This window comes from Oryza sativa, chromosome 7 (genome assembly GCF_034140825.1).
Source record: "Oryza sativa Japonica Group chromosome 7, ASM3414082v1".
Taxonomy (NCBI): Eukaryota; Viridiplantae; Streptophyta; class Magnoliopsida; order Poales; family Poaceae; genus Oryza; species Oryza sativa.
The window spans coordinates 20526031-20545528 of record NC_089041.1 but is presented as its reverse complement, the minus strand read 5'-3'; the positions used below and the strand labels follow the sequence as shown (position 1 = coordinate 20545528).

Genomic DNA, 19498 nt, shown 5'->3' with positions numbered 1-19498 from the left:
GAAACGGACGACGGATGCGCGACGAGGTCTCGGTCTCGGGTCGGCGTGAATCGCGTGAAGCTTCCGCCTTCCGCGCTCGCGAGGGCGAAGGTGAAACGCAGCTGGTAGGCGGCTACGCTGGTGGTGAGGTTCGCTGTACCGGACGGACGGCGAGAGGCTCTCTCGGGTCGGGGCGTACGTGAGAATTAGCGGTCGACGGTCGTTGCCGGCACAGGGCCGGGATGGCTCTTCTGTTGACGGCTCACCTCCTCCGAGGCTCCGACTAGTAGTGTGCCAGTAGTGTTAGGTTTTGTACCGTTGTGGTGGGTACGTCGTTTTCCGGTTTTACTTCGAAAGAACACCGTTGGTTGCAAATAATTATATTCGACACCAACTTAGTAGTATATTTTTTAAATTTTAATCATTTTCACAGTTTTGTTACAGTACTAGCTCCTTATAATTAAACAGATGATATTCATTTTATTATTGGTTCATATGAGCACCTCGCGTGATGGCGTAAGCCCTTATAATTCTGAGCTTAATTAGGGAGTAGTTAGTATCCATATATATCCTCCTATGAAAATGCATGTTGACATCAATATTGATGTTGATTTTGCAAGGTGGGAGATTTTGCAAGTCTTTGAGCATGTTTAGAATTTCGAAAGAACTCATTTGGCTGCTATATATACGTACAAGCAGCGGTCAAATGAAAAGCCCTCGTATTGTACCACCCAACAACCAAGAGGCAAGCCAATGCCAAGTGGCCAAGAGTGTGAAAACACTTCCCTGAAAATGCTAGGCAAATTCTCTTCACAATTTTAAACGTGCGTAAAATATACGTTATTAGTACTACATGTTCACAACTGTAACGATACGTAGCCCATACGCAACATGAAAAATATGCATTTCTCGAAAAAATATTAATTAATATACAAAATCACTTACTAACAATTAAAATGTAGTTGTCGATGTTTTTCTATTTTGAATGTAGAAATAATCATTGAGCTATTTCAACATCATACACACAACGAACAAAGAATTGAGGAATCAACTGTTATATGTACCAAACCATGAATAAATTGGTATGGTAAAAATAGATATGTGCAAATGAATGTGTTGATTTAGTATTAGAAAAATTCCTGTCATTATTTTATCAGAAAAGAGAAAATATTTCATAAATGAATACCTGAGATGTGCTAAGATTTGATCATTCTGTTTCATGCATTCTAGCAAAAACGGATTCTCAAACAGTAAAGATGAAACATATACAGATGAACATTTCCATACATTAGATACTACTTTGTGCAGCAATTTAGTTAGGGCTTGTTCGGAACGGAGGGATTACACAGGATTTTGTAGGATTGGCAAATCCTTTGGATTTGGCCATGTTCATGCATTCGGTTCATAGGAAGCACGTGTAGGAATTTTGTAGGAATACTATAGCAACCCTGTGAAAATGCGGGAATTCCATAGGATTCTGAACATCCACTCACACCTCATTTTTTTCATTAGCTACCACAGGGTAGATGCTAATCACGTTGGAGTGACTAGATGGGAACTAATATTTTATTGCTTAATTATACTATAATTATACTATAATATATGAGATCAATATTAATTAGAACATTTCTATGGTTTATATATTCATGTATTCCGAACGCTTCATATCATCAAATTCCATTGTTTTTCAATTATACGTTTTGCATATGCAATCCTATATTATTCCTGTGTTTTCCTATTCCTATGTTTTTCCTATCCTGTGATCCGAACAAGCCCTTAGCAGGCACAAATCATGGAAGCACTAGCCTTTTCTTAACATAATGCATAGTATTTATGTCCTCCCAATATGGTTATAGCTGAATTTAATCGTGCATGGTGGATCGATAGTGCATTATATACAATTAACCGAGCATTATGTATAAAACATGACCATAAATTAATCGCAAATAATTGTAATATCGAAAAACGACACAGCGGACAAACTGTATATAAAAAAGAAAGAAATGCACATTTTAAGAAGAAAAAAGAAAGGCAATAATTCAGAGGCAGCAAAAATCAAAAACCTCACTACGGTGAGAAAGATGCCATGGCTGGCGACATACATGCACAAAACCGCCTCCCTTCTTCTTCGCGCGCTCCCTATAAATACCTTCCTCCCCCCAACACCTCCCCCCTACCCATCGCCGCCATAGACGTACGGACGGCCGGCTACAACACAACACAGTAACTGTAACTGAAGAAGCCGGCGCCACCATTCCCGCCGCCAATATGCTCGCCGCCGCCGCCTCCGTCAAGCTCTCCACGGCCGGGACCGCCACGGCGCCCAAGATGGCATTATTCAAGCCCCTCCACCTCCCTCCCCTCTTCGCCGCCGCCGCCGCCGCCGCCGGGCCACGTCCCCTCTCCCTCTCGGCGCGCCCCCTGTACCGGCAGCAGGACCCGTTATTCCTGGCGTCGCGCGTCGCGTCACCGGCGCCGCCGCCGCCGTCCGCCACCGCCGACGGCGCCCGGCCGGTGGAGGCTGCACCGGCGGGCGCGGCGCCGGAGGAGGCGGCGAGGCGGGCCAAGATCGGGGTCTACTTCGCGACGTGGTGGGCGCTGAACGTGATCTTCAACATCTACAACAAGAAGGTGCTCAACGCGTTCCCTTACCCGTGGCTCACGTCCACGCTCTCCCTCGCCGCCGGCTCCGCCATCATGCTCGCCTCCTGGGCCACCAGGATCGCCGAGGCGCCCGCCACCGACCTCGATTTCTGGAAGGCCCTGTCTCCGGTGAGATCGCATTGACCATGGACACCATCGTCTCCTCCTTCTTGATTCTGTTCTATTCTGAATCTCTGACGCGTTCGTTGGATTTGGGGATTCGTTTTTGCTCGTTGTGGGACGAGCAGGTGGCGATCGCGCACACCATCGGGCACGTGGCGGCGACGGTGAGCATGGCGAAGGTGGCGGTGTCGTTCACCCACATCATCAAGAGCGGCGAGCCGGCGTTCAGCGTGCTCGTCTCCAGGTTCTTCCTCGGCGAGCACTTCCCGGCGCCGGTCTACTTCTCCCTCCTCCCAATCATCGGCGGATGCGCCCTCGCCGCCATCACCGAGCTCAATTTCAACATGATTGGTGAGTGAGCAAACACTCTGCATCTCTCTGTCTCTCCACCTGAAATCCTGGAGATACTTGCAGCAGATACACCAGAAATATCCTCACTTTTTGATTAAAAAAATAGATATTATCTCCAAGAATTCTTCAGAACAAGAACTGTCCATTAACCAAAGATATGTTTTCTTATGTCAGATAAAGAAATATACACCAGCCACGAAAAAGTGCACAATTTGTTCATAAACCTGACACATCACATCAATCTGTTCATCGTGTATTGCTGAAAATTCGATGCAGGATTCATGGGGGCGATGATCTCGAACCTGGCATTCGTGTTCCGGAACATATTCTCCAAGAAGGGGATGAAGGGCAAGTCGGTGAGCGGGATGAACTACTACGCCTGCCTCTCCATGCTCTCGCTGGTCATCCTCCTCCCTTTCGCCTTCGCCATGGAGGGGCCCAAGGTGTGGGCTGCCGGCTGGCAAAAAGCCGTCGCCGAGATCGGTCCAAACTTCGTCTGGTGAGCCTCACATGCTTTTCTTTGTACCACTTCTCACCGTTTCACTGTCACAACCATCACGTCAGTTGAGATTTTTGGGTATCAATTGGGCAAAAAATTTCTAGTGATAAGTGCTTGACCTAAGCTTTCAAACAGTTTCAGCATGCAACACTTTGTACTTTCAGTAACATCACTCAAGTATTCTATACAAAAAGAACCATTATCAATTAATATAGATATAGGATCGTCCTATCACTATCATTTCCTCCTAAGCGGCAATATCTTCTTCAGTTCATTCTGAAAGAGAAATAAGAAGTATCAAAAGATTTGATGATATTTTTGTGTGATAATCCAGCTGATTCATGTGGCCATGGATTTCTCTGTGGTTTTGTAGGTGGGTGGCGGCGCAGAGTGTGTTCTACCACTTGTACAACCAAGTGTCCTACATGTCATTGGACGAGATCTCACCACTGACATTCAGCATCGGCAACACCATGAAGCGGATCTCCGTCATTGTCGCCTCCATCATCATCTTCCACACGCCGGTCCAGCCCATCAACGCCCTCGGAGCCGCCATTGCGATTCTCGGAACTTTCATCTACTCTCAGGTAGATTTTCCGCACATGTTTTACCAAATCACATTTTTCACAAAAGAGCCAATTCATGAACATAAGTCTGAATCTCTAACCAAAAAAAAAACATCTCATTTTTTCAGGCGAAGCAGTAATGGCATAAGCATGGAAATGGCACCCGTTTTCGCCACAAGTCGCGACTCGGTGCTCGGGATGTAACAATGCTATGAGCATATATCCAAGGATCCCTTGTAATATATTAGATCTTCTTTTCTTTTCATTTTTCTTTCTCTAGGTGTAGCTGCCAATGTTTCTTCTGAATTCGTCGAGTTCTTGTACTATGACTATGATGATGTAGAGAGGTGGATCTGCCTAAATAAAGCTGTTAGATTTTTTGCTTGACCCTTTGCTGCTGCTGCTGCTGCTTCTGAATTTTGTGATGTGGTCCAAAACACAAGGTGTGGTTCAGAATGAGTTGGGGGCTACCGGTTAGATCGGAGAGCAGAAGCAGTGCATGCTTGACACACTACGGTCCGGCTTGTTTTGTTGCTGGGTGATGGATGATGGGTACAGGGCATGGCCCTGAAAATCCTTGAATAGTCCCAACTGGCGCTGTGCAATTTGCTCACTGAGATCTCTGGGATGGATTCAGCGTTGGACACTTGCGATTTTCCTTACATGAAATGAGAATTTTAGGATTCTGGAGGAGGCATATACCCCAAAAATGACGATCTGTTCTGGAATCAAGAACAGCTTTTCTGGGCTCCAAAAGGCCAAAGCCTTTTAGCTTCAAATGCTAGTAGAGTAAATTGCCAGATGGATGCACTTTACTACACGAACTTGTAAAAGACTTGTTTCGGTACATGAATTTGTTCGATGCATGTGAAACAAGGTCAAAATGACACATCATAATCAATTTTACTAAGTTATACACTGATTAGGACGAGATGTGCATATGGAGGTGGACATGAGACATGCATTTGTGCTTTATTATTCTTTGTTCTACCCCTTGCACTATTTCTCAGTATTTTTGTGTCTTTCTCCATACAATCTTTAGGCCTTATTAACCCCTTTTTATTGAACAAATGTATATGTACTTAGCATTTTTCTCACACATGTGTTTATGTAGTATCCTAATTAACACTAAAATAAGATTAGCTTTGTTTTTTCTTTTGGCCTTGATTCACATGCACCTAACAAGTTCGTGTATCAAAATGAGCGTTTTATAAGTTTATGTACTAGATTGCTTCCACCTAGCAAGTTCGTGTACCGCCAATGCAATTTACTCATGCTAGTATTTGGAGAAAGCATATAACCAAATGACGGTTTGTGCTTGAATCAAGGATAGCTTTTCTGGGCTCAAAAGGCCAGAGCTGCTTAGGTTCCAATGAAGATGTTTCTTTCGTGCTTTTTGGGAGGATCACTGCGATGGCACTCCTCCGATGTTGCTACTTGCATATCCTTCTATACTTTATTTAACTTGGCTACAACTTGAAAATGAACGCAACCAATCACCACGGCTGTCCGATCCAACAGCATTTTCAGTACAGGAAAACTACAATACATTAGATTTAGGGTGCAATCTTTTCAGCTTATGAACTTCGGGATATGCATACCACGGTTCTCAAACTAGAAATTTTCTACATCAGCATTGCCTGGCTCGCTTTAAGCTATTTATTCGGTTTATAATAATTTAGGAGTGTAATATTTAATTCATTACTATAAACAATTGTCAATAACCTATCCAAATCATGCATGAAGAATGGAACAAGTAATACAATGCTACGAAAACAGTTCAATAACATCACAAGACCAAACATTGCTACGAAAACAGTTTCACTAACGCCACAAGACCAAACATTAGTATCGACCTTCTAAGATAACAATCACAAGACCAAGGCCTATCTTTCAATTCACCTCCATCCATAGTATTCCATACCTTCCATCTCGTTACGAAGATATTGAACAAAACATAGTATAGTTAACCATATACGAAATTCGATCTGAAAAACGGAAGTTCATCAGACTAGCCTCTCAGGGATTCATGTCACAGGAATTCGTTTACGTGGGTCGCTCTAGGATTGCAAACTCGGGTAAGATAACGAAAAACAGACACTGAGGACTTAGGGAGATAAAACTGCCATAAGACAAAAGTCACAATTGCAGTGCCATCTAAAGACATGCATCACATTGGATTCGACGAGCATTAAGCAAGAAAACTTGATTCAGCAGAAAGCCAATCCTTGCTAGAGTAAATGTCAGACGATGATACTTGAATACATGATATGGTCTGCTTAAATTAAGTTCCTAATAACATTGAAGTATGAAGCACAATAGACCCACAACTTCAGTATCCAGTAGGTAGTTTAGAAAAGAGATGTTCCCTTGCCCTTCTTGTCTCCACCAATCTCGAAATGCTTGCACCTCTGTAAAGAATAATAATGTAAGATAGCACCCAACACATCTAAAAAGATACTGATTGATTCATGACAATTTTCAGCTTGAGTCTTGACAATGAAATAATACCTTGATGGGGTGCTGGGAGTAATGCTTGCAGCTTTGGCATTGCAGCTTCAGCACAATCTTCTTGGTGGTTTTTGCCTGAAAACAGGAACCATGTATCATAACATGAAAAATGCACAGCTGAAAGTCAGATACATTAAAACTACATGATGGTTATTGCCACATGTTTGCATTGAACAGACACAAATCATGACACCATATGTTTCTAATGAAGAGAGACAATCACACACAGCACTGCGTAATCACATATAAACTGTCACAATACCTTCTTGTGGAAAACAGGCTTGGTCTGACCACCATATCCTGACTGCTTACGGTCATAACGGCGCTTTCCCTGGGCAGACAGGCTGTCCTTACCCTTCTTGTACTGAGTGACCTTGTGAAGGGTGTGCTTCCTGCACTCCTTGTTCTTGCAGTAGGTCTTCTTGGTCTTGGGAACGTTCACCTATACATAAGAAATATGAAACAAATTTAACAAATACTGGTTATTGGAAAGCACATAGCAGGCCTATAAACAACACAATCAAATGTGCATAATCAGAAGCACATGTGAATCGATATTTTTCGACAGCAAAGACAAATTCAGCAGACCAATGGTTAAAACCTCAATTGGGTCCTCAGGAAATATGCTTATGTTTGTCATCACAAGAATGTCAGGTCTCAAAGATTTCATGCCATCATCGGAGCCCATCAGTCAAAACCAGACATGATTACCAAACAATTTTCGCACAAGATAAAAAAAAGAATTCATCCCACGTCCTCAAGGAAGATGATGAAAAATGTTTACTCCAGAAGTTAATTGCTACTCCCTCCATTCCTTAATACAAGGCATAACTTGTTTGGACTCGGAGAACAAGAAAACCTATAACTACCCATCGTACCGATTTATTCCAGCGCGTTCCAATGCGTGACGCTTTGATCAGTTCATCGCATCTAGTGCCAAAGCAGCATGCACCCGTGTCCTGCAGTTTTTGCGCGTGCATGCAAGCATCCGAGTGGTGGATCCTTTGCCTTTAAACTAATGAACCGAATATCATGAGCTCATGCAACCATCCATTCAATGCTTGCATGCACCAAGTACGGAGTTGAGCAGTTGCCGCCTTGTATACTGGTACTTGAAGAAAAGACGGTTGCGCCTTGTATTAAGAAAAGACTATTGAATGACAGCAATACACATAATCTAGATATAACCCATTACAAAAAAATTCCGCGTTTCAGAGCATGCATCTTAACGACAATAATCTGGTCTCTACCCACAATTGAAAAACAATCACACAAAGCACTCAAGATAAAAATGACATAACTAGAACAACCACCGTGGATATCATTATATCAACATGAAAAAAGAAATCGCTAAAGAGAAACCGCGAAACCGTGTTAAATCTCTAAAAACCCCGAAACCGCATCAATAAGAAACTAGCTACTCCTCCGGCTCAAGATCGCCCCCATCTACAGCAGATCAACATGAATAAAGAACGCAATCCCCCTACAAATCGACCAGAGCAGGGTGCCGTGGACTGGCACGAGGACACACGAGCGCATGATCTTGCCGTCGTGCGGCGGAGAGAGGCGGACGGGGAGGAGGAAGAAGCGTACCATTTTGGCGGCCGCGGAGGGGAAGGCGGGGAGCTAGGGTTTCGGAGGCGCTGCCTTGTCTGGTCGACACGCTGCGGCGAGTGGCGGCGGGGAGGGGAAGGAGAAGGTCTGCGACTTTATACGGGTGAGCTCCTGGAGGCTAGGGTTTACTGGTGCGTGTGCTGCTTTGTGGGCCAGAATGCGCAGCCCATGGGCCATGCACCGTGATGCGTTGCCTTATAGTTGGAATAAGTTCATCTGATGTCCCTCAACTTTACACCGAGTTTGTTTGCCATCCCTTATCCTCAATACCAGAAATCTTCACCCCAAATATACAAAACCGTTCAATTTATGTCCTATGGCAGTATAGATGTCTTGGTTTCACTAACGTGGCATCCTAGTTAGCAAAATAGGAATAAAATAATATGTGAGTCCCACATGTAAGTGAAATAGAAGGAAAATGTGAGACCCACCCATCGGCAACGTTGTTATTGGGACGCCGCAGCCTGAGGACGCGGTGGAACGACTCTGGTGAGGGCACGAAGACGGTGAAGGCGAGGTCTCCTGGTGAAACCCCAAGCGCGTCGGAGTCATCCTCTCCCGGCCTACTTCGTCCTCCTCGCCATCGTCCCCTACAGCGTCCGCCATCACTTCCATATGTCGTCGTCCTCTGCACCCCACCGCCGCCACCCCGCTCCGCCCGCCACAGCACAGCGACGCCCACACCACACCCTCTCTGAGGCGCCGTCGCTCGCCCGCCACCCGTTACCCCTTGCCTGCTCCGCACACCGCCGCCACCGCCTGCCGTCGCCTGCTCGCCCGCCCGCCGGCCTCTCAGGCTAGGAGAAGAAGGGAAGAGGAGAAGAGAGAAGAAAGAAAAGACAAGAAGAAAAAAAAAGAAAAAAGAAAAGAGGAGAAGACAGGACGCTGACATGTGGGTCCCACCGTATGCCACGTCAGCAAAACCGGAGAAAATGGATCAATATTGTCTTGGGATCTTTTTTGCACGGTTTATGATAGTTGAGGGGTAGAGATTTTTGCTATCGCGGATTAGGGACCTCAGACAAACTCAACATAAAGTTGAGGGCCGTCAGGTGAACTTATATTCCCTTATAGTTATGAAGTGACTTTATCCCTCAAAATGAGTTCACTTTAGGTCCCTTACTTCATCGCTCCGTCTGTTTTGTGATCTTTTTCGCACGGTTTATGATTAGTTGAGAGGTAGAGATTTTATTGTGGATTAGGAACCTCAGACGAACTCGACTTAAAGTTAAGGGACGTCAGGTGAACTTATTCCCTTATAGTTAAGGAAGTCCAAGTGGACTTTATCCCTCAAATAAGTTCACTTTAGGTCTCTTACTTTGTCGCTTAGTCTGTTTTTCATCCTTATCCGAAAACCATATACAATCCATCCTTCAAAGTGTGCAAACGAGGTCCCTCGGTAATAATATTTCTGGTTTTGGCTGACATGACGCCTTCTTCAAACTGTGCAAACGAGCTCTCTCGGTAGCAATGTCTCCGGTTTTAGCTGACATGACGCCTTTGACTAGGGGTCTTCGTCCCACGTGCTATTGACATGACGCTTACGTGGCTATTTGATAAAAATAATAAGGAGGTGTTTGGAATGGACTAAAATTTTTTAGTCCCTTCCAAATTGGATGTTTGGACACTAATTAGAAGTATTAAATATAGACTATTAACAAAACCTATCCATAATCTTGGACTTATTCGCGAGACGAATCTATTGAGCCTAATAAATCCATGATTAGCCTATGTGATGATACAATAAACATTCTATAATTATGAATTAATTAGGCTTAAAAAATTGGGTTAATTGGATACATGCCATTGTAAATTCTTCAGTTTTGAAATATACCATTACTACTCAACTATTTGGAGGTATGCCATTATAATTTTTCAGGTATTGGAAATATACCATTACATACCCCTTGGATATGTCTAACAAAAATTTTGGACCAAATTGCCCCCGTCTTCTTCCTTTGCCTCCCCCATCTCTCCTGTTCTGTTGTTCATCTTCTTCCTCCCGTTTCTTGCTGCTGTGAGATTAGGAGTACACAGTAATAGTCACTTTGTCAGGATCATGCACAAGCAGGGCCGGCCCTAGGGGGGGTCAGCCCGTGCGCACGCCCGAGTCCCCCAAAATTTAGGGGGCCCCATGGCGGATGGGCCATGGCCCACGACGCCCCCAGGGTCAGCATCGCTCTCAGTCCTGAATCATGTATGGTATCGAAGACAGAAGACGAAGAGGAGCGAAGGAAAAGTGAAGCGATCTGACTCCGTTCCCGTCGCCTCGATCACGCCTCGCGTCGCGTTGCAAACGGTAAACGGCGGCAAACCGCAACGCAAACACGGCAATCGGCAGCAAATCGCAGCGGCTCTGCATGACTGGCTGACTACGTCGATTGGAGGCCAACCGCCCGGCGGCGCGCCCTCATCGGCCGATCGGCTGCTCGCGCCTCGCAGTCGTCGTCTAAGGTAATTTTCTCTATCTTTCTTTTTCCTCTTTATAGATCAAAAATTATTAGCTTGTACTACTTAATAATTAATGATTATTTTTTAGCACAACATTAATCATATTGTCAAGAAAATATGTATCCGGTAGCGAAAAAAGAAAACGGAAAAAATGTTCGGATGATTTCATTGAAATTTTAGAAGAAACTTTTGAAAGTGCCAAGTAAGTGTTTATGATTATATTATTTCTCTTTGAAAGTTTTAAAATATTATATATAGATAATTTTATCATATCAAATATTAAATATTACATGTTTATAAGACTATAAATATATATATTAGTTTATGTATATATATAGGGGCCTCCACGTAAGTTTTTGTCCTAGAGCTTGAAAACTCAGGACCGGCCCTGTGCACAAGGCGCGCTCGTCGACGAGCACGTAATCGGTGGACGTGGACCACGCCATGGTGAAGCCGCTGTAGGCGAATGACTCCAGCTGCACCGACAGGGGCACGTCCTTGGGCGTCCGGGTGCTGGACATTCAAGAACGACATGCTCCGCGTCTTGGTTGTTGCAGTAGACCTCGGGGAGGCTGGAAACTGAGAAGGTGGTGATGCGGCCAGCGAAGGGAAGAAGGGAAACTAGATGGTGCAGCACAACACCGCCGTTGCTGGCCGAGAAAGGAGATGTGGAGGAAGAATACTAAGATACCAGATCCAAAAGGGAAAGAAATGGAAGAAAGAAGATGAACAGGAGAGGGTGGAGACAAAGGAGAAGACGAGAGCGATTTGGTCTAAAATTTTTGTTAAACACATCCAAAGGTTGTACAGTGACATATTTCCAATACCTGAAAAAGTTGTAATGGCATGTTTCTAAATAGTTTAATAGTAACGGTATATTTCAAAACTAAAGATTTTATAATGGCATCTATCCAATTAACCCTAAAAAATTTGTCTCACGAATTAGCTCTCATTTATGTAATTAGTTTTGTAAGTAGTCAATATTTAATACTCTAAATTAGTATCTAAAACAAAGACTAAAGTTTAATCCCTGGATCCAAACACCACCTAACAAACAAAATAAAAAACTAAAAAAAAACAATTACCACACGTGTCTGTAGTCTGAACTAACCCGCACTCATAGTATATGAACATTGCCATGAGCAGCAATGCTAAGTTGTGATTGCTGCCATCCGGTTTTTTTGGGTGGGTTGGGGGGCAGCTTATGACAGTTACAAACTTTGGAATATACCACGGTTCTCAAACTAATTTTTTTCTACATCAGCATTGCTTAGCTTGTTCGAAGCTATTTATTCGGTTCATAATAATATATAATTTTTAATTCATTACTACAAACGGGATTGCGTAGCCTATCGAATCATGCATTAAGGACAGAGCAAGTACTGCAATGCTACGAAAAGAATTCACTAATATCACAAGACCTTCCAAGATACTGAACCACAAGAACAAATGAATTATCTTGCAATAAAATTACGTCCCTACATTCCATCTCTTTCGAAAGATACTGACCAAACGCCAGTACAGTTAACAATACAACATTCAGTCTGAAAAAGGAAGTTCACTAGACTAATCTCTCGAGGTCATATTCATGTCACGGGAAGTAATTAAAGTGGGTCGCTCTATGTTTGCTAACTACTAATCAAAAGACAGCAGGTAAGATAACAAAAAAAGAAAAGGGATACTGAGGACTAAGGTAAATAGAACTGTCGTAAGATAAAATTGCAGCAAAATATAAACACATGCATCACATTGGATTCAACGAGCATTAAGCAACAAAACTTGATTCAGCAGAAAGCCAATCCTTGCTAGAGTAAATGTCAGACGATGATACTTGAATACATTGATATGGTCTGCTTAAATAAGCTCCTAATAACATTGAAATATTGAAGCACAGTAGACCAACAACTATAGTATCCAGTAGGTAGCAAGCAATTTAGAAAAGAGATGTTCCCTTGCCCTTCTTGTCTCCACCAATCTCGAAATGCTTGCACCTCTGCAGAGAACAATTATGCAAGTGAGCATCCAACACATCCAGCAAAATAATGATTCATGATAATTTTCAGCTCTGGAGTCTTGACAATGAAATAATACCTTGATGGGGTGCTGGGAGTAATGCTTGCAGCTTTGGCATTGCAGCTTCAGCACGATCTTCTTGGTGGTTTTTGCCTGAAAACAGGAACCATGTATCATAACATGAAAAATGCACAGCTGAAAGCCACATGCAATTAAAACTACGTGATGGTTATTGCCACATGCATTGTACAGACACATATCACTGCTACATCAATCATGACACCGTACGTTTCTAATGAACAGAGAGTCACACACAACACTGCATAATCATATATAAACTGTCACAGTACCTTCTTGTGGAAAACAGGCTTGGTCTGACCACCATATCCTGACTGCTTTCGGTCATAACGGCGCTTTCCCTGGGCAGACAGGCTGTCCTTACCCTTCTTGTACTGAGTGACCTTGTGAAGGGTGTGCTTCCTGCACTCCTTGTTCTTGCAGTAGGTCTTCTTGGTCTTGGGAACGTTCACCTATACAAAACAAATTTGAAACAAAAGCACTCAGCTTAACAAATACTGAATGTGGAATGGACATCGCAGGCCTATAAACAATAATCAAATGTGCATAATTTGAAGCAAATGTGTGTACAAATTTTTCAACAGTGAAGACACATTCAGCAAACCAATGGTTAAAACCTCAATTGGGTCTCAGGAAATATGCTTATGTTTGTCATCACAAGAATGTCAGGTCTCAAAGATTTCATGCCATCATCGGAGCCCATCAGTCAAAGCCAGACAAGATTACCGAACAATTTTAGAACAAGAGAAAAAAAAAGGAACTCATCCCATGTCCTCACAGGAAAATGATGAAAATGTTCATACTACAGAAGTTTAAGTGCTAATTAAATGACAACAATACACATATAATCTAGATATAACCCACTACAAAATTTTCAGCATGCAGAGGGTCAGCTCGGAAAATACGTCGATCTTCACGACAATAATCTGGTCTATACCCACGATTCAAAGCATTGAAGTCTTGAAGATAAAAATGACATAACTAGAACAATCACCGTGGACATCAACATGAACAAAAAAAATGTCGCTAAAGAGAAACCATCTCATGTTAAAATCCGCTAGACCCCAAAACGCATAATCAAAGAAACTAGCTACTCCTCTCCTCCGGCTCAAGATCCCCCCATCTACGGCAGATCAACATGAATAAAGAACGCATCCTACAAATTGTGAAACACCATGAGAAAGACGGCGCGCGGAGCCGTGGACTGGCACGAGGACAAGCACGCGTGCGATCTTCCCGTCGTGCGGCGGAGGGGAGGAGGAGGAGGAGGAGGAGGGAGAAGCGTACCATTTTCGCGGCCGCGGGGAGGGGGCGGCTAGGGTTTCGGAGGCGAGCGGCGGTGGCGGGGGAGGAGAAGGAGAGAGAGGTCTGCAGCTTTATACGGGTGCGGTCTTGGAGGCTAGGGCTTTACTGGTGAGGGAGATAGAGCCCATGGGCCGTGGTGCCCCGGCTAAGCCCCGCAAGATATTGTGGGCTTGTGGCCGCACTTTCAGCCCATGGGCAGTAGTGCCCCGGATAAGCCCTGCGCGACATTGTGGCCGTTTGGTTGGTAAAAATTTTACTCGTGACAATAGTTTCTAGATTTTCAATGTATATGTGATTTGCACTATATATTTTTTTTACACAGATATGCATTATCCTTGTTCACAAAATCTTACTACTACCAGTTTATCGCAACTTAAAAATTCGTTTCTCGTTGATTCTTGTATAGTAGTATCTCCTGTAAGTGCAGTCAAATCTTGAAACCTTAAAAATTTAATAGACGTAAAAATATTTAAAATATGAAAAGTTATATTGGTATATTTTTTTTTATGAGAAACTCTCTTTCATAAAGTTATATTGGTAATGTTTTTTTAAATATATAGTTTAGTCTTTAGAGACTAGTGGCCCTGCGGCGGTCGCGGCGACGGATCTAGCCTCCCCCGTCGTCGCGGCGGCAGATCCGGCCTCCACCATCGTCGCAGCGGCCGAATCCGGCCCCGAGCTTATGGCGGCTAGCGGTGGAGAGGAGGAGGCCACGCCCCACCACCGCGGAGAGGCGGTAGAGGCGACGGCAGCCGGCGGCGGTGGAGAAGGGAGGAAGAAGGTGAAACCGAGAGAGAAGGAAGAGAGGCGGCGGAGGGGCCGCGCAGTGGGGGAAGGGAGAAGGGAGCGGTGGGGGTGGGGGACAGTAGATTTATATATTCGCCCAAAACATTTTTCGCAGTGGTCCTCCTTACCTACTGCCGGTGAAAATGAGATTTTTCGCTGGCGGACACTTAAGAGGTCCGCCTCGAAAAACTGGCAGACACTTAAGAGGTTCGTCTCGAAAAATAGAGTAGTTTTTTTAGGCATTTCTCTTAGCGTGGTTATCAGCAAAAATTGGTTTCTGCTGGTGGTCCGTAGCCCCCCACCTATTGTTATGTTTTTTTGGCGGTTTTTGCATATGGACGCCAGCGTAAAATATAGGGTAACATCACGAAAAATCGTTTTTTATAGTGTAAAATTGTTATGATGATAAAATGTGTATTGCGGACTATGCTGATGATGTCACTCATCTGAAAACAGAGATAGTAACAAGGAGTGAACACGTTACATATGCCCACTTAACCCTTACGAAAATGTATTCGAGAATTACTAATCTAAATGCTCCACTACGTACAGTACATCGTCGGAGATTAATTGTGTGATGGGCCACAAGAATGAGCTGCCATGCACTCGACTGAATTCTGATGGAACAGGAACACCATACAGTATTGGTACCGGCGACAGCAACAGCAATTGGTTTCTGCTTCTCGCGTTGACAATTTCACTATGCTAACCACCACTTTGTCCACTAAAACGCGCTCATGACCAATGTCAAATCAAACCCGTGGATGAACGTGCACGGCCCGAGTACTCCACCAAGCAAGATTCAGCTGCCGAGTGAAAGAAGAAAAAGCTATTTGCAATTGCTCAAATTAAATCACCTTGGGAACAGATGCAAACCTACAGCTAACACAGTTCGTTACGGTCCTAACCGTATGTTTTTTATACCTCGAGAAATACCAAGTTTTATATAAAAGAAATGGTACCTTCTAATACCAAGAACAGTAAAATTACTCCCAAGTCCAAATACTACAATCCTTCTAAAATAAGTATGATTTTATATTCAAATTTTGTTTTAAAATAAGTACAATCCCGTACTACTTATCACATCAGTTCATCTTATCCTCAATTGGAAGAGTACGAAGCCGGCACGACCCCCGCGTCGCCCTCTCACGCGAGCGGCACAGGGGGTGAACCCTAGCCCCCGCCGCCCCCTCCCTTCCTCTCCCCCCTCGCCGCCGCCGGAGCGCGCCACCGGAGTTCCGCGCGGCCAACTGTGAGGGCGGCGGCGAGGCCATTCCTCGGCGACGCGACGGCTCAGCGTGAGGATGATGACGCGGCGCGTGATAGGTGGGGGCTGACATCAGCGCGGCGCGAAGCTTCGGATCTGGCGCCCCCGTGGCTGGATCTGGCACCCTGCTTTTGGACCTGGCCGGAGGAGAGCAACAATGCCGTGCGCGGTGGCGCGATGGGGCGTGGTGGAGGCGGTGCGGCGGCGTGTGTCCCGGCGACGGTGTGCTGTTCCCGGCGAAGGAGCGGTCGTGCTCCTTGGCCGCGGAGGGCAGTCGCTAGCGGTGCTGTCTGGCGACGTGTCGTCCGTGAGGGCGGTGACGGGCCTCGGCTTGGCTCCTTGTAGTCCCCCCCTCAGCATTTTCAGTACAGGAAAATTACAATACATTAGATTTAGGGTGCAATCTTTTCAGCTTATGAACTTCGGGATATGCATACCACTGTTCTCAAACTAGAAATTTTCTACATCAGCATTGCCTGGCTCGTTCTAAGCTATTTATTCGGTTTATAATAACTAGCATGGTGGCCTGCGCATATTGCGCGGCTAGCATCATTATATTTTCTCTCATATAATAGCATATATGTTTTCTCATTATATTATTATAATATATTACAATGACAACATAATTTTAAATTTTGCAATAACTTTTCAAAACTACTAATGTGTAATAACTACTCTAGTCTCCTCTTCTAATATTTCTTATTTTTTAATTCTGAATTTCAGCTATTTCTAAATTGTATTTCTATATGGACTCTGTTTTTTCTTTTTCTCTGATTAATGTGAGAATTTCTATGCCATGAGAGCGAACCTGAAAGCTCCTTTTTATTCCGAATTTTAGTTGGTTTTAAATTCCAATATGAACTCTATATTCTACTTCTAATATTCCTTATTTTTTAATTCCAAATTTCTATTTTTTTTCTTAATTGTATTTCTATAAGGACTCTATACTCTACTTCTAATATTTCTTATTTTTAATTCCAAATTTCGGTTATTTCCTAATTGTATTTCTATATGTACTCTATACTCTACTTCTAATATTCCTTATTTTTAATTTCGAATTTCAGTTATTTCCTAATTGTATTTCTATATGGACTCTAGTCTCCACTTCTAATATTCCTTATTTTTTAATTCCGAATTTCAACTATTTCTAAATTGTATTTCTATATGGACTCTAGTCTCCTCTTTTAATATTTCTTTTTTTTAATTCCGAATTTCAGCTATTTCTAAATTGTATTTCTATATAGATTCTGCTTTTTCTTTTTCTCCGATTAATGTGAGAATTTCTAGATCATGAGAGCGAACGTGAAGGCTCCTTTTTTTTTCCGAATTTTAGTTAGTTTGAAATTCCTATATGGACTCTATACTCTACTTCTAATATTTCTTATTTTTAATTCCAAATTTCTATTTTTTTTCTTAATTGTATTTCTATATGGACTCTATGCTCTACTTCTAATATTCCTTATTTTTAATTCCGAATTTCAGTTATTTCCTAATTGTATTTCTATATGGACTCTATACTCTACTTCTAATATTCCTTATTTTTAATTCCGAATTTCAATTATTTCCTAATTGTATTTCTATATGGACTCTATACTCTACTTCTAATATTCCTTATTTTTAATTCCGAATTTCAACTATTTCCTAATTGTATTTCTATATGGACTCTATACTCCTATTCTAATATTTCTTTTTTTAATTCCGAATTTCAGCTATTTCTAAAGTGTATTTCTATATGGACTCTAGTCTCCTCTTCTAATATTCCTTATTTTTAATTCTGAATTTCAGCTATTTCTAAATTGTATTTCTATATGAAGTCTGTTTTTTTCTTTTTCTTCGATTAATGTGAGAATTTCTAGGCCATGGGAGCGAACGTAGAGGCTCCTTTTTTTTTTTCCGAATTTTAGTTAGTTTTAAATTCCTATATGGACTCTATACTCTACTTCTAATATTTCTTATTTTTTAATTCTGAATTTCTATTTTTTCTTAATTGTATTTCTATATGGACTTTATACTCTACTTCTAATATTCCTTATTTTTAATTCAGAATTTCTATTATTTCCTAATTGTATTTCTATATGGACTCTATACTCTACTTCTAATATTCTTTATTTTTAATTCCGAATTTCTATTATTTCCTAATTGTATTTCTATATGGACTCTATACTCCTCTTCTAATATTCCTTATTTTTTAATTCCAAATTTCAACTATTTCTAAAGTGTATTTCTATATGAACTCTAGTCTTCTCTTCTAATATTCCTTATTTTTTAATTCCGAATTTCAGCTATTTCTAAATTGTATTTCTATATGGACTCTGTTTTTTTTTCTCCGATTAATGTGAGAATTTCTAAGCCATGAGAGTAAACGTGGAGGCTCCTTTTTCTATTCCTTTAATTATATAATAGATTTAGGAGTGTAATATTTAATTCATTACTATAAACAATTGTCAATAACCTATCCAAATCATGCATGAAGAATGGAACAAGTACTACAATGCTACGAAAACAGTTCACTAACATCACAAGACCAAACATTGCTACGAAAACAGTTTCACTAACGCCACAAGACCAAACATTAGTATCGACCTTCTAAGATAACAATCACAAGACCAAGGCCTATCTTACAATTCACCTCCATCCATGGTATTCCATACCTTCTATCTCGTGACGAAGATATTGAACAAAACATAGTATAGTTAACCATATACGAAATTCAGTCTGAAAAATGGAAGTTCATCAGACTAACCTCTCAGGGATTCATGTCACAGGAATTCGTTTAAGTGGGTCGCTCTAGGATTGCAAACATAGGTAAGATAACGAAAAACAGACACCGAGTACTTAGGGAGATAAAACTGCCATAAGACAAAATTGCAGTGCAACATAAACACATGCATCACATTGGATTCAATGAGCATTAAGCAACAAAACTTGATTCAGCAGAAAGCCAATCCTTGCTAGAGTACTTGAATACATGATATGGTCTGCTTAAATTAAGCTCCTAATAACATTGAAGTATGAAGCACAGTAGACCCACAACTTCAGTATCCAGTAGGTAGTTTAGAAAAGAGACGTTCCCTTGCCCTTCTTGTCTCCACCAATTTTAAAATGCTTGCACCTCTGCACAGAATAATTATGTAAGTGAGCATCCAACACATCTAAAAAGATACTGATTCATGAGAATTTTCAGCTTGAATCTTCACATTGCAAAAATACCTTGATGGGGTGCTGGGAGTAATGCTTGCAGCTTTGGCATTGCAGCTTCAGCACAATCTTCTTGGTGGTTTTTGCCTGAAAACAGGAACCATGTATCATAAC

At 42.3% G+C, this 19498-nt stretch overlaps 3 protein-coding genes, 1 long non-coding RNA gene and 2 pseudogenes across 5 annotated transcripts; 2 read left to right on the top strand and 4 right to left on the bottom strand.

Annotated features, from left to right (window-relative positions):
* The first annotated feature begins 2154 nt into the window (after positions 1 to 2154).
* Positions 2155 to 4548, top strand: LOC107276572 (glucose-6-phosphate/phosphate translocator 2, chloroplastic). Its single transcript, XM_015789169.2, has 5 exons — positions 2155 to 2751; positions 2871 to 3096; positions 3373 to 3595; positions 3969 to 4182; positions 4290 to 4548. Exons 1-5 carry the CDS (start codon positions 2248 to 2250, stop codon positions 4299 to 4301), a joined length of 1179 nt encoding a protein of 392 aa, XP_015644655.2. The 5' UTR covers positions 2155 to 2247; the 3' UTR covers positions 4302 to 4548.
* Positions 4549 to 6352: 1804 nt separating this feature from the next.
* LOC107276599 (large ribosomal subunit protein eL42) lies at positions 6353 to 8353 on the bottom strand. Its single transcript, XM_015790625.2, has 4 exons — positions 8266 to 8353; positions 6935 to 7114; positions 6673 to 6747; positions 6353 to 6572 (listed from the first exon to the last, which is right to left on the bottom strand). The coding sequence occupies exons 1-4, from the start codon at positions 8266 to 8268 to the stop codon at positions 6513 to 6515; spliced, it is 318 nt and encodes a 105-aa protein (XP_015646111.1). The 5' UTR covers positions 8269 to 8353; the 3' UTR covers positions 6353 to 6512.
* LOC112939778 (small nucleolar RNA R66) lies at positions 7283 to 7354 on the bottom strand (annotated as a pseudogene).
* Positions 8354 to 10217: 1864 nt separating the features above from the next.
* Positions 10218 to 11594, top strand: LOC112939624 (uncharacterized). Its single transcript, XR_003243418.2, has 2 exons — positions 10218 to 10740; positions 11076 to 11594. It is a non-coding gene; the product is annotated as an uncharacterized lncRNA (long non-coding RNA).
* A 908-nt stretch (positions 11595 to 12502) lies between these two features.
* On the bottom strand, positions 12503 to 19471 carry LOC107281656 (large ribosomal subunit protein eL42). 2 transcript variants are annotated; one of them, XM_015790623.3, is made up of 4 exons: positions 14116 to 14192; positions 13101 to 13280; positions 12829 to 12903; positions 12503 to 12730 (listed from the first exon to the last, which is right to left on the bottom strand). In XM_015790623.3, exons 1-4 carry the CDS (start codon positions 14116 to 14118, stop codon positions 12671 to 12673), a joined length of 318 nt encoding a protein of 105 aa, XP_015646109.1. In that variant the 5' UTR covers positions 14119 to 14192; the 3' UTR covers positions 12503 to 12670. The 2 variants fall into 2 exon arrangements, 1 of the variants encoding a protein (XP_015646109.1); XR_010742399.1 differs by lacking the exons at positions 12829 to 12903; positions 13101 to 13280; positions 14116 to 14192 and adding an exon at positions 19397 to 19471 and having other exon boundaries at positions 12592 to 12730.
* Positions 13455 to 13525, bottom strand: LOC112939783 (small nucleolar RNA R66; annotated as a pseudogene).
* Positions 19472 to 19498: the final 27 nt, after the last annotated feature.

Excerpts from the sequence above, each read along its gene's own strand:
- LOC107276599 (XM_015790625.2), bottom strand. Across the intron at positions 6,748-6,934 it reads AGCCTGTTTTCCACAAGAAG|GCAAAAACCACCAAGAAGAT; the intron begins GTATTGTGACAG and ends TCCTGTTTTCAG. Across the intron at positions 6,573-6,672 it reads ACTCCCAGCACCCCATCAAG|AGGTGCAAGCATTTCGAGAT; the intron begins GTATTATTTCAT and ends TATTCTTTACAG.
- LOC107281656 (XM_015790623.3), bottom strand. Across the intron at positions 12,904-13,100 it reads AGCCTGTTTTCCACAAGAAG|GCAAAAACCACCAAGAAGAT; the intron begins GTACTGTGACAG and ends TCCTGTTTTCAG. Across the intron at positions 12,731-12,828 it reads ACTCCCAGCACCCCATCAAG|AGGTGCAAGCATTTCGAGAT; the intron begins GTATTATTTCAT and ends TGTTCTCTGCAG.
- LOC107276572 (XM_015789169.2), top strand. The coding sequence starts at position 2,248 with ATGCTCGCCGCCGCCGCCTCCGTCAAGCTCTCCACGGCCGGGACCGCC. Across the intron at positions 2,752-2,870 it reads TCTGGAAGGCCCTGTCTCCG|GTGGCGATCGCGCACACCAT; the intron begins GTGAGATCGCAT and ends TGGGACGAGCAG. Across the intron at positions 3,097-3,372 it reads GCTCAATTTCAACATGATTG|GATTCATGGGGGCGATGATC; the intron begins GTGAGTGAGCAA and ends AATTCGATGCAG.